Consider the following 13,931-nt stretch of genomic DNA (forward strand, 5'->3'; position numbering starts at 1 on the left):
ATTTAATGTTTAGAATTGATGTGTGCACACACAGTGAGAATGTATTGCTGCAGTTGTATTTGTGTTTTAGGGTGCAAAAACTACACTTATTTATTTGTTTAGAGGTTTGTTTGACTGCTTGTGTCGTAGTTTTGTCAACAGAGATTTACGATGAACCCAAATCTGGCCAAATCACGCCTTCATCGTTTGGATAATGCGCTCAGACTTCTCCTGTGCCATCTCAGGCACAAAGCGGAAGTTGTAATGTAACTATCCGACTCCTTTTGGATTTGCTCTCGGAAAAAGCCAGCCAGCTTGTACATAAAGTAAGAGGGGGAGGAAATTTGGGAAAACCCTTCTGACTTTCTTTTTTTTTTTTTTTTTTCTTGGACTGCTGACGCGTCCACCGGCTAACGTTAGGTGCTAGGTGCTGGAGCACCCTGGACTCAAACCCTCCCAAGCCTCCACCATGTTCCTCCACTTTCTACTTTTAGGGGCCTTTGTTTTCCAGGCTGAATGTTACTTTTCGGAGGAAATGTATCCAGAGGAGTCGAAGATGCAGCCTCCTACGGTGGTTATCGCTATCCTAGCCCGGAACACTGCGCACTCCCTGCCGTACTACCTCGGAGCTCTGGAGAGACTCAACTACCCCAAAGATCGCATCTCTGTGTGGTGGGTTTTTCCTGCATGGACACTGCCAGGCTGTTTGTACACGGCTCTCCTTTTTATCCGAGCCGTTCAAAAGGTCAATGGCATTTAAATGAGTTTGTGAAAGCAGCAGCAGCAGCAGCAGCGTCCTACCCCTCCCCTGCTCCCCTGCTCCCTCAGCCTTTCACAGCCCTGCTGCCTTTCTCTCCGCCGTATTCATTTCCTACTGTGGGCTGCATGACATTTTATTTTCTGGTAGAGTTTGTTGGCACTGATTTGCTTTCTTAGTAGTGATTTAAAGCCTAACACTAATGATTAAAACCCCTAAAACTGATCTGTCCTCAGGGTTTTTAACAGTATACCTCTGTGGGGTACTTAAGTGTACTTTATGTGTCTGTAAGTGACCCTGATCTCATTTAACATCCATTCATCTTGTATATTTAAAGTTAGATTTGATGATCCTGGATCTATTAAACAGATGAGCTGTTGCTGGGTTACCTAACAGTATGAAATATCACATGACATGATCTATGGCCAATAATGATGTAGTAACACCAGTATGTGATGTGTGTTTTGTGTCATGATACTGTAGGTGGTGTGTGCAGGATATTAAAGTACACACGGGAAGAAAATCCTTTGTTACAGTATATGACATTTTATATCACAAAATCAATATGATGATAAAGAACGGTTTCAGAAAACCAACAGAGAAGTTGTGAGTGGATGAAATAACCAGACAAGAGTGTCTGATTTCAGATAATCCAGCATATTACATGCCTGACAAATCAAAATATTTCATGTCATTGATGCAAAAATCATAGAAAAATGGCATACTATACTTGGAGATGCTGTGGTGACCATCTTCTTGTTTAAAGAAAGCTTTCTTGGAAATTGTTGAAATGGTATGAAGGAAAACAGATCCAAATATTCCTCATATTTTAGAGGCATTTCAGTGATTATTGTGGTTATACAATAAGAGCCCAACTGTAGGCTGCCCCACTGAACTGAAAATGTGCAGTAGGACAATACTGATATTGTGATTGTGATACAAGACCAGATATCGTCTTCGATTTTGGGTATCATGATCGCAAGTGTGTTGTCTTTTCCTTGCTGTAAAGGCTGCATTACATTAAAGTGATGTCGTTTTATGAACTTACCAGACTGTTTTAGCTGCTCTGTTATTTGCTTTTACCCACGTAGTCATTATATCTACATCACTGATGATTATTTATCAAAAAATATATTGTGTGAAAGCACCAATTGTCAGCCCTGAAATATTGTAGCAATATTGATATAAAGGTATTTGGTCACACATACAGTGATATTTGATTTTCTTCATATGGCCAAGCTCTACAAGAATGTACTTAAAAATGTACAAGACAAAGAAAAATTGCTGCTCAACCGCAAAGATGAATCAAGTAATGATTTGCGTCTTAAAGATTTGTTGGAATTCATTTTCCCTCCATTAAACCAGCATTTGAAACATATCATCTCCTCAGTCAATGATTTGTCTTACAACCTGTTTTCTCCGCACTCCTCAGGGCAGCCACGGATCACAATACAGATAACACCACGGCCATACTGAAAGAGTGGCTTACTGTCATGCAGAAGTTCTACCATTATGTTGAGTGGAGACCAATGGACCAGCCCACGTAAGTTCACATATATAAATGCATTTGTTCACAGCAGGGATCTGTGTGAGGGAACATCCTGTCCTGACTCTGTAGATCACAGCAAGTCTTACCTGGGACACCTTTGTAGGTGCAATGTCTTCACATCTATCTGTCTATGTGTTACATTATCACACAAAGGAAAGGAGTAAGTCAGTTTATTTAAGCCATATTTTTTATTTAACCAGGATCACAATCAGAGATTCCTTGACGTGTCATTTTGTTGGTTATAAATTAAACTTATCAACTGGAGGTAATCAACTCATTTTCCTTTTGTCCTAAAATTTATTAACACACCTTTATAGCCTGTAGTCTGTCAAAGGGGATCCACTGTGTTGCCTAAAGATAGCTCTCATTTTAACTCTCCATAATGAGGAATGATGCGGCACGCCTCTGCTTGTCCGTACGTGTAACTCTGTGTGGATGTGTGTCTGAGCTGAAGAGACCATTAGTGGAAGTGATTTGTGCATGCTAATTATACAGTCTGACTGCGTATCTGTTTACAGTCACTGAACTCTGTAAACTGTCAGTCAGTTGTATTTTAAAGGGACAGTTCACCCCAAAATCAAAAATAGCCTACATATTTTTTATCTGTAGTGCTGTTTATCAGTCTAGATTGTTTTGGTGTGAGTTGCAGAGTGTTGGAGATATTGGCTGTAGAGGTGTCTGCCTTCTCCTGAATATAATGGAACTAGATGGCACTCAGCTTGTGGTGCTCTAAGCTGCAAAAGCTACATTTGAAAAACTCAACAGCAATGTCTCTTTCCAGAAATCATGACCCGGTTACTCAAGATAATCCACAGATCTTGTTGTGAGCAGTTTCATGTAGGGACTATTTTCTTGCGCAGAAGGAAGAGTGCATCTACTCATAGACAAATGGCTCAATGTTAATGGTGTCCTCCACAGTTGAGCTGTAACTTTAGCTAGCTCAGTGGTGCTAGGTGAGCAAGCAGTAGATGCATGCTTCCTTCTTCATGGTGATTCAGTTGCCAGGTGTAGTTTGGAAGAAAAAAAAGTTTCTACCAATAGTTTTCTAGCAAACTTCACCCACCAACCGTATCACCACAAAGAAGGAAGTGTGCATCTACTGCTAGCTCACGTAGCACCACTGAGCCAGCTAGAATTACAGCTCAATTGATGAGGACGCCATTAATGTTTACATCTTGCGCTGTCATGAGGCTACCGTCTATGAGTAGATGAACGTTTCCTTCTGCGCAAGAAAATAGTCTTAAACTTACATGAAACTGCTCACAACAAGGTCTGTGGATTATCTTGAGTCACTGGGTCATGGTTTTTCTTAACAGACATTGCTGTTGAGTTTTTCATATGTAGTTTTTTGGTGCTCTGAGCACCACAAGCTCAGTGCCATTTAGTTCCATTATATTCAAGAGACAGGAGACATCTCTACGGCTGATATCTCCAACGCTCGGCAACTCAAGCCAAAACAAACTAGACTGATAAACAGCACTACATGTAAGAGGACGAATATGTATTTTATATTTTGGGGTGAACTGTCCCTTTAAGCTGTGTTTAGCCATATAAAATGTTATGTAAATTTTGAGATTTGAGAAAATAGGAAATCAGTACAACATACTATAATGTCGTCATCATTTCTCTCTGTCTCAGGTCCTATGCAGGAGAGTTGGGTCCTAAGCACTGGCCTAACAGCAGATATGAGTATGTGATGAAGCTGAAGCAGGCGGCGCTCAACTTTGCCAGGAAACGCTGGGCCGATTACATCCTGGTACGTGATAAGATAATCTTTCTTGTGACAGCAGTGTAAGACTCATATCAGCACCGTCCCTTGATTTATCTGATGAGATTTGCTCCCCTCTCTGGTGCCGTTAATTCATCCAAGACAAAGTTTTGGCAATGATTGTTCCGGAGACACGACGCTACAGTCACTCTCCTGTTTTTTCTCTTTGTCTCCTCTGTGTCTCTGTTTCAGTACGCTGACAGTGACAATATCCTCACCAACCCAGACACACTCAACCTGATGATAGCAGAGAACAAGTCAGTCATCGCTCCCATGTTAGACTCTCAGGGAGCGTACTCCAACTACTGGTGCGGCATCACTCCACAGGTGAGTGTGAGCTTGATGGTAATCGTAAACTTGGATATACATTTATTTCTGTATTTGCACTTATTTTGTCCTGACATTCTTCCTGTATATCCTAATCCATCTCTCTCAGGGCTATTATCGTCGAACGGCAGAGTATTTCCCCACCCGTCACCGTCACAGAACAGGCTGCTTCCCTGTGCCCATGGTCCACTCCACTATTCTGCTGGATTTAAGGAAGGAAGGCATGAAGAAACTGGCCTTCTACCCTCCTCACGAAGACTACTCGTGGCCCTATGATGACATCATTGTGTTTGCCTTCTCCTGCCGGGCTGCAGGTTGGTTAGCACTCATTTGGAGCTGTGTTTTTGTAATCATATCCTCTTAAAAAAGCAAAATAATATATGAACAAAACACACTTTACTGTAGAACAATGTCTTTCACACAATGAAGACGTGATTGATTTATTCATTTACTGATTCATTCATCTGTGTTGCATCCCAGAGGTACAAATGTACCTGTGTAACAAGGAGCGCTACGGCTACCTGAATGTCCCGGCCAAACCTCACCACACATTGGAAGATGATCGCCTCAACTTTGTCCACGTCCACCTTGAGTCCCTGAGTAAGAACAGACTGTATTCACTTTTAATATTAATAAAGCTGAGAATTATAGATCATTGTCTGACTGTATTAACCATGTCCGGGCCTTTGTTATATTAAATTATGTCCTTCTCTTCTAACTCCTGTTTCCTCTTTTCCAAACAGTTGATGGTCCTCCGATGCACCCCTCACGATTTGTCCATATGTTCCCCAAACAGAGAGACCTCATGGGCTTCGATGAGGTGAGAGACACCCCATTGTTTTTCTTCTTGTAGGGAAGTAGCCATGTTTCAAGAACGCATTCTCAAATTTTAAATCTAAAATGATCATGACAAAACCAAGAATTCAGAGGTGAATAACCATGTGTCCTCCTCTCCTCAGATATTTCTGATCAATCTGCGACGGCGTGTTGACCGTAGAGACCGGATGTTGTTTTCTTTCAATGAGCTGGAGATTGACGTCAAGGTGGTGGATGCTGTGGATGGAAAGTGAGTACGCTAGTCAGGGAAAGACTGAATATAGCGAGATCACTCAGCTGGCTTAGATACAAAGTATTTGGAGTGTGTCTATGAAAAAGTGAGAAAAATCAATACTGAAATAAAAGATAAAACAATTGTTCATTCAGCTTATGATTTATTTCTGACCATATTTTGGGAAAAATCTCAATAAAGACGTTCCTGACTGAGTAAAATCTGTTTTCAGTAAACTGTATACTGCACATGTGCTAGTGTTAAAGGAAAATGTGCATTGAGATCATCTGTGGAGATTGGTTAATATAATAACACCTGTGTGTGTGTGTGTGTGTGTGTGTGTGTGTGTGTAGTGCACTGAACAGCAGTGACATCAAGATCCTGGGTGTCGACCTGCTGCCAGGCTACTACGACCCGTTCTCTGGACGCACACTAACCAAAGGAGAGGTGGGCTGCTTCCTCAGCCACTTCTTCATCTGGAAGGAGGTGAGAAGACACACACATTACATGTGAAAGGCTTTATTGGTATGACTGGGAGTGGTTTGCTGAGAACAAAGAGTCAATATAGTGAAGAGGAAACCCATCTGATGGCATTTTCTGTAAACCTAGTATCAAATCTGTTAAAAAAATCAATTTTAAGAATGAAATTCAAAGAAGTAAACTCCATTTTTGCCATATAGGTAACATATTTTCCCTTTCGCTAAATCACTGCTCACATGTTTTGTAATTTTGTCTTTGCTACTACAGTAAAAGATGAGGAGAGAAAGATTTGATATTAAAAGTTTAATATTGGGGTGCTACTAACTTGGAAATGGGCTCAAAATAGAACAAGCGATCAAAACACAAGCCTACTGGGTATCAGGGCTACAATTGACAATTATTTTCATTATCGACTAATCTGCTGATTATTATTACAACTCACTAATGAATCAATTAATCATTTAGTCCACAAAATGTTAAAAAAAAGTGGAAAATGCTCATCACAATTTCCCAGAACTCAAAGTAACATCTTCAGTTCGCTTCTATTGTCCATGACAATATCAGAGTATTCATTTACTCTCATTATTAATACAGAAAAGCAGCAAAGTCTCAATTTTAAGAAGCTGGAACCAGCAAATGTTTGAAATGTTTTCCTTGAAAAATGACTAAAACAATCAATTGATTATCAAAATAGCTGGTGATTAATTTTCTTGAGACTGACTAATCGATTAATCAGCTAATCTCTGCAGCCGTACCAGGAACACCATGTACTCAAGAAACTATCGGTTTATATTTTGAAGAGACCGTTTTTGAGTCTCACCTCTCTTTGTAACTGTCCCATCTATTGTTTCTCCATCAGTTTAGTTTTCAACATCAAAGTCTTGATTGTTTTTTCTCTGTATTCTCCTCAGATGGTGGACATGCAGATGGACAAGGCGCTCGTGTTTGAAGATGATGTTCGTTTCCAGGCCAACTTCAAGCGACGAGTCCTGAAGCTGATGGAGGACGTTGAACGAGTGGAGCTGGACTGGGACATCATGTAAGATGGGCACATTTTAGTCACATGGTTCTTGTAAGGTTAGACTAAGTCAGTACAGTATCCTCAGAAGTATGTTGTGCATGTGTAGAACAGGAATAGGATCAGAAGTCAGAGGAAAGGAATGCAATACATACGACTTGTGTAGTTGTGTGTCAGTGTTTCTGTGATTATGTTTGTACAGGACATACAAACAACTGTTTGTAATTGAAAGCATGTGGAAATGATTAGACGGAGCTTCAGACACATGATGAAAGCATTTTATAAATATCTATCAGCAGAAAGACGGGAAATGTACCAGCTTCTTTATTCGTGTGTATTGTTGTTGCCATGGCTCTTTGAAAATGCTTAGACACACATGCAGAGCAAATGCTGCTAAAAAGAGACAATACTTCAAAAATGATTTCGACCACGTGGCAGCAAAGAACAGCAACTCTGCAGCAGAGTTCAGGACTCAGATGTTTTTGACATTGCCTCATTACTTCTTGAACATGTTTTTTTTTCTCCTTCTCCCTCTTATTTCTCCCATTGTGGCTTAACGTTGCTGCAGATACCTCGGCAGGAAGCAGGTGAATCCTGGAAAGGAGGAGCCGCTGGAGCACATTCGTAACTTGGTGTTTGCCGACTACTCGTACTGGACGCTCTCGTACGCCATCTCCCTGCAGGGAGCCCAAAAACTGCTCAACGCTGAGCCACTGTCCAAGATGCTTCCTGTCGACGAGTTCCTCCCCATCATGTACGACAAACATCCCAAGTAAGTATGACGACAGCAATAAATCCACCGGCTGAAATTTGTTGCATTTATTGATGCGCACCTCTTACTTTTCTTATTTTAATATGTGATCTTAATGAAATTTTTTATAAAGGTTCTTTCAATCATTTTCACATTTAGCAATTTCTACGATAAAACTTTATTTTCAGCACTCTCCAACATCGCTTCGCTGCCAGACCTATAAATCTAAAACGGACCTCTTTAATTGCTAAAACATGCTTCTGTATAAACTTGTATACATGCTACAGATATATTTAGCATAGTTAGAGATTAAAGAGCTATAGTGAAGTCTGTGGGTTCTTTGAAAAAAGGGTCAGTTCAGGGTATGATCTCTATTCTTGTCAGTTTAACATGCAGCATTTGTCGAGCTGAATTAGAAACACAACATCTCAAAGTAGATCTTTTTATGATGTGCAGGTTTCATAGCAGCATCTCTCTCTGGAAATGATTGTCTGAAGTTTGGGCAAGTCTGGATTGCAACTTTTTTTTTGGCACAGTGTGGTTACCAGATGTACTTGAACAGCTGGAGGGGATTCAGATGTTTGTGGCAAACTTGTGCTGAGCTTTTGTAAAATTAACATTTCTTTTAACGTTTTTAGCTACGCTGTTGGCGTGCCTGGAGGGATGGGAAAGTCAGCAGGTCTGACTCGGCCCACCAGTTTGATCCAGACTGAAATATCTCGGCAAGAGATGAGGATTGGGGTAGATTGCCATGAAATTTTGTACAGACAGTAGTTGTGCCCAGAGGATGAATCTTAGCGTGTCTCTGACTCCCTTAAGTTTCCTCTTGCACTGCCACGAGGTTTGCATTTTTGTTTTATGGTGAAATGTCTGGACAACTTCTGGATGGATCGTCATAAACTTTGGTACTGTCTTTCATATTCGGCTCAGGGTGATATAACTATGATGACCCCTTGACTTTCCAATCAGCCCCATCAAAATACTAGATTTGTCCAGTATTTTCCATCATCCCATTCCATAACCAGAGGTATGCACTCGAGTCAAATGACTGGAGTCACAAATTTAATGACTTTTAACTCAACAAAATCAAAAAAGACTTGCAACTTAACTTGGACTTAAACACCAAAGACTTGTGATTTCACTGGGACTTGGAGCCTTTTGGCCTTCAAAATACCTGACACCTTCCCTTAGGCCAATTAGGGAAAAGAAAGTTATAGAATTTTGTCCAATATGAGATGAGTTAAATACAACAAGACAGGAAAGAAACATACAAAATGTATTATTTTGTGGTGCTGGCTAATAGCGCCATGCTATGAAAGTTCAATGTCAGCACTACATTTTTTCTGATTAAGTTTAGTCTCACTTGTTTTAACAAATAAAAACCAATTTTAAAAGCATCTACAATTACTGATTAAAATATAACTAGTACATTTGATGAAGAGCACACTATGACTTCTTAAGGACTTTAAACTCAAATGTAAGGACTTGGGAATTGACTTGGGATTTGAGTGCAAAGACTTGAGACTTGAGAAACACTGACTTGGTCCCACCTCTCTCCATAACTGCTGGTAATTCCTTCAGCCTTGGCTGCACTTCATGTTTAGAGCAAATGAACTAGCATGCTAACACACTAAGCTAAACATTATACCTGCTAAACATTAGCATATTAGCATTGTCATCATGAAATGTTAGCATGCCATCCCATGTACAGCCTCACAGAGCTGCTTGCATGGCAGTGGACTTAAGTTTACTTTCTTTTATTCATGTTGCCTTCACAGGTGGTCCAACAAAGTTTGTTCTAAAACAGCAACAACATTTAGGTCCTCCCACCAGTCCAAAAATGTCCACTGCTCCTCCTTCTGTTCCCACATTAACCAGGCCCCCAGGAAGTGTGGCAGGCTTTGAGGCCAATTCTTATAGTGGTCAAACATCCATTTATATCCATAACAAGATGCCCTGTGGCCCAAAAAGACTTTTTCCCTTTGCCTATGTGGCGAAAGAGACGTCTGTCAATCTGTAGATACACTTTTTTGAGTGTAACAGCCCCTGTGAAATGACTCGTCTCACTATCAGGATTTGATCCTTTCAGTCCAATAACATTTCTAAAATCTGGAAGAGCTGCAAGATTATATCATTTCATCACATCACAGAGGCAGTGGCTGTGGACTCCATTTAGTCATGTTGGCTCCGCATTTTATCTCCATTCCTGGCTAAACCGGATTGCTTGGCCATCAGAAGCTTTTGGTGCTCCTGCTCTATGGGCCTCACAGTGCAGCAGCAGTGCAGTGTCATTTTGTACACAGCAGTTGAACTTTTCTGGCTTCATGCGCCACTGAGCAACCTTCATAGGAATGAACAGTGCCCCGCCTCCAACACTGTGTCCAGCTCTCTTTATACATCCATGACACTAACTCCTCCTCTATCCCATGACCCCCATAACTCACACAAGGTGGTTGATGTAATTTGTGGTGACTGTTGTATGTTGTTTATTATGAAAACATGATGATGTGCATTATTTGTGTCATCTTCGAAACACTTCAGTTTCATATGGTATACTTTTTTTATTGGCTGCATCTTTATGCAGCCCTGACCCAATTTCCAAACCCATCTCACTGACGTTAGGCCCTCACCAAATGACTTTTATCATCACTCCACAGTTATGATCTAGCAGAGTAACTGGGACACATATGGGGCGCTGACTGTAGGAGATGAAATGCACCTTGGGCTGAAGGGCCTGCAGACCAGAAGGCTTGGCAGTGTCTGTGTGCTCCATCATGTGTGGAAAACTGGCTTAAAGCCAAGCCACTTTCTCTATTCTCTCTCTCACCTCTGTGATTCTAATTCGATATGCTTGACTAGTCTGCTAAGAATGCACAACGACCTCACACCACACATCGGTCCTGCTGTCACCCTTCATGCTAAGAGTAGCTGAACTGTCTTTGAAAATCAGCCTCTGTCTCCATCTCTTGTCAAAGCAGTGTATGCCATATAAATCACAAAGCATCACTGTTAATGAAAGTGTTTAATAATCTGTGCTTTAGTTTTTATTATGTTATCAAGAGTAAAATATGTGTTAAAGTCTCAAATTAATCAAATCACTGTTCTCTTTCTTCTTCAGTGAGGACTACAAGTCCCATTTCCCCAACAGAAACTTACAAGCCTACAGTACGCGCCCCCTCATGGTCCAGCCTTGTCACTACGCCGGTGATCCCCAGTGGGTGAGCGACACGGAGACGTCGACTCTGTGGGACGATGACAACGTTCGCACCGATTGGAGGGGTTCCCACAAGACCCTGAAAGGGGCCGTGCCACCAGACATGCTGTCAGGGTCCTACAGGGATGAACTTTAGTGCGGTGCAGACGTGGCTGTGGAGAACCTGCAGGTCAAAAGGCCATGGGGTCAAAGAGACAGATGCTGAGAGGAGAAAATGTTCCCAGACTCTATTTGAGTCCACTCTGTGTCAGGCCACTGACATGCTCAGTGTCATTTCAACTGGACTTTTCAAAGCATGTCAGCGAGTGTGTGGCACAAGAGGATTTTTTGGGAGGGAAACATTATAAGGGACAGTGTTAATTGAGGCTGTTTGTAAAGAAAAAGAGTTTTAATACTTGCATTGATCCAAACTTTAGATATTTTTTAACTTTATTCGGACATTTTTTTAATATTTTGAGACTTTATACAGTTTTTATGGCTGATTAACAGCATTTTTGTTTGAATGTATGCTTGTGATGGTGTGCATGCTTGTGATAACTGTATGTTTATAATGCTTATTACACAGCTTGTAAAAGGACCTGAAGAGGCAGCCTTACAAGGACTTTTATTTGTTAATCTGTTCATTCCTGACTGAGGCTCCAGTAGCTGCACTGTTCATAACTCCTGGCAAGTCTGGACAAAAGTTTGATCGTGTTATTGCTTTTGTTTTCCTTGTTGGTTTATGTGTCTGTCTATCCATTTCTCTATATGTGCTCATCTTCCATCGGGACTGTTGTGAGATACAGTTGTATTTAAAGGTTAGCTTAAATTGGTTAATTGGTCCAGTATTAAGTGAGAGCGCTGCAGCCGGTAGCGGCGAAACAGGCACCATACGTCCATTAAAAATGCCTGTGTTAGCCACTGACAGGCTCAGATTATTATTTTAAGTGTCTGACAATATTATGGAACGGATCCCTACAGAGATCACCCTTTTTGTGAATGAGTAAGATCCTTTTTGTTTAACCAGAAACAGCCCTGAAATCACCATCACCAAACCCACCAGACTCCATTTAAAAAAGCAGCAATTTTAGCATGTATAGAGCCAGCATATTTTAACATCTAACTGGGTGAATTAAGGGTTTATATTAACCAAATCAGACATGATGATTGTTTGAACAGTGAAAAGACAAACCACGGCAGGTTTTGTGAGTTTTATTTTGTTTCTGTCTACTTCAAATAATATGTGTTTAACCATGACAAAATTGCTGTTTATTTGAATGGAGTCTGGATGTTTTGACGATAGCCGTTTCTTATTAAACAAAAAGGATCTTACTCTTTGACAAAAAGATCTGTCTCTGTAGGGATCCTTTCCATAATGTTGTCAGACACTTATAATAACAATCTGAGCCTGTCAGTGGCAAAACAAGAACTTTTAGTGGACCTAAATTAACAGCACACAATTGCCCATTGACATTATATTGCAGCCTGTTTTGCCGCTGCCGGTTGCAGCACTCTCTCTTAATACTGGACCAACTTCAAAAATTGTTGTCTTCATTAGCCACTGAGACAAAGGTATGGGAAAATGGGGTCCAGGCTACAAATACAAAAGTTACCCTTTAACACAAACCTAGACTTGACATAATCGATATTTCCATTGGCTTCACTTACAATTTTAAAGCTGATGTACCTCATGGCCTCTACTGTATAAGTCTGTGTCAGGCCACCAGATACTATTCAGGAAGTGTTTTGTTAGTGAAACTAACACAATGAATGTTTGCATTTGAACAATTTAAGCTTCTTTTAAATGTTTTTCTTACATGTCAAGTCATTAATAGATTAAGTGAAATAACATTGACTCATCAGATCTTCTCATCTATGGCTGTGTTTTAATATTTCTTACATTTCACATGTAGCAAAGTTGTAAGAAAAAAAAGGTGAACTCCATTTGTTGGCAGTGTACATTTAAGAGGGCTTCTATGATTCACCTGGTGGGTAGTGTTCATCCAAATAAAAAATGACCCCACACATGAAGCAGTAGCAGTCTGTAGCATCACTGGGATCGTCGCATGTTTTGGGGGATTCGAGGATTCATATCATAATGATCAAGTTACACTAAATTTACATTACATTCATCTGTCTTCTTAAGCATTTATGGTGGTCTGATGTCATGTATTCTTCTTCTATCTGTTAATAGGAGTGTTGCTTTCCCGTCATATGTCTTAATTTATTTTTCTAGTCTTTATTGGTTCGGTTGATGGATGAGTCACATGTCTTGATGTAAGCAAACAATCAAAGTGTAATGGCTTTTTTTGTCACAAGCCTTTTTTCTTTCTGTGTCAAAACATTTGTATCCAGATGATATGAAACAGGATGTTAAGAGCAACTGTGTAGCAAGCTTTACAAATGTTAAATGAGAATTTGTTTTTACAATTTTTTTCATTGTCAGATTGTGGTTATGCATTTTTTATTAGTTAATAAACTGAACTTTCTGTGGACAGCGCAGTGTGTGTTAACTCAGATATGGTCATTGGTGGGGGAAAAAAAAAAGTACTACCAGATGTTGCACTGACAACAATTCACCACAAGGGGGTGTAATAACTTTTTATTAGGCATGGCTCCAGTCCCTGGATTTCATGAAAGGTATTTGTGAGCACAGTTGGGAAGTTTCAATGAAATTAGTCCATGTTGACTCAAAAAATTGACAAATAGGAAGAAAACAACTCTTTCATGCATAAACTTTCATAATAATGACAACCAGTATAATCCTTCTTTCACTTTAATGTAAAATCAGACATTGTCTCAATTTCTGTCATTTAATTTTCAAATCTTATGAGCTATCTAACAACATCTAATCAAATTGCAGCACCTTTTTCCCCACATATTGGCCAAATAGCTGTATTATTATGTCACCTGTACAGACATTCGTGTGAGAAACAATGGATCTGACACATCATCCACTTCATAAACCAATGGCAAAGGTGAAGAGGGTGCGGCTAACATGTCTATTCATGTTATAAAATATGCTAACTTAGCAGCTATGAGACAAGACCTGAAAATATAA

At 40.2% G+C, this 13,931-nt stretch overlaps 1 protein-coding gene across 1 annotated transcript; it reads left to right on the forward strand.

The window, feature by feature from the left end:
• Window positions 1-308: 308 nt before the first annotated feature.
• Window positions 309-11,165, forward strand: cercam (cerebral endothelial cell adhesion molecule). The gene is made up of 12 exons (XM_033646337.2): window positions 309-651; window positions 2,169-2,279; window positions 3,924-4,041; window positions 4,246-4,380; window positions 4,490-4,694; window positions 4,861-4,980; window positions 5,124-5,200; window positions 5,340-5,446; window positions 5,782-5,914; window positions 6,820-6,947; window positions 7,495-7,698; window positions 10,796-11,165. Exons 1-12 carry the CDS (start codon window positions 449-451, stop codon window positions 11,025-11,027), a joined length of 1,773 nt encoding a protein of 590 aa, XP_033502228.1. The 5' UTR covers window positions 309-448; the 3' UTR covers window positions 11,028-11,165.
• Window positions 11,166-13,931: the final 2,766 nt, after the last annotated feature.

The sequence above is a fragment of the Epinephelus lanceolatus genome, chromosome 19, assembly GCF_041903045.1.
Source record: "Epinephelus lanceolatus isolate andai-2023 chromosome 19, ASM4190304v1, whole genome shotgun sequence".
In the NCBI taxonomy this organism is placed as follows: Eukaryota; Metazoa; Chordata; class Actinopteri; order Perciformes; family Serranidae; genus Epinephelus; species Epinephelus lanceolatus.

What these genes read in the sequence shown, in the direction of transcription:
- cercam (XM_033646337.2), top strand. Translation starts at nt 449, where the DNA reads ATGTTCCTCCACTTTCTACTTTTAGGGGCCTTTGTTTTCCAGGCTGAA. An exon ending in CGTCCACCTTGAGTCCCTGA is followed by an intron (nt 4,981 to 5,123) that starts GTAAGAACAGAC and finishes TTTTCCAAACAG; the next exon opens with TTGATGGTCCTCCGATGCAC. An exon ending in ACTTCTTCATCTGGAAGGAG is followed by an intron (nt 5,915 to 6,819) that starts GTGAGAAGACAC and finishes TATTCTCCTCAG; the next exon opens with ATGGTGGACATGCAGATGGA.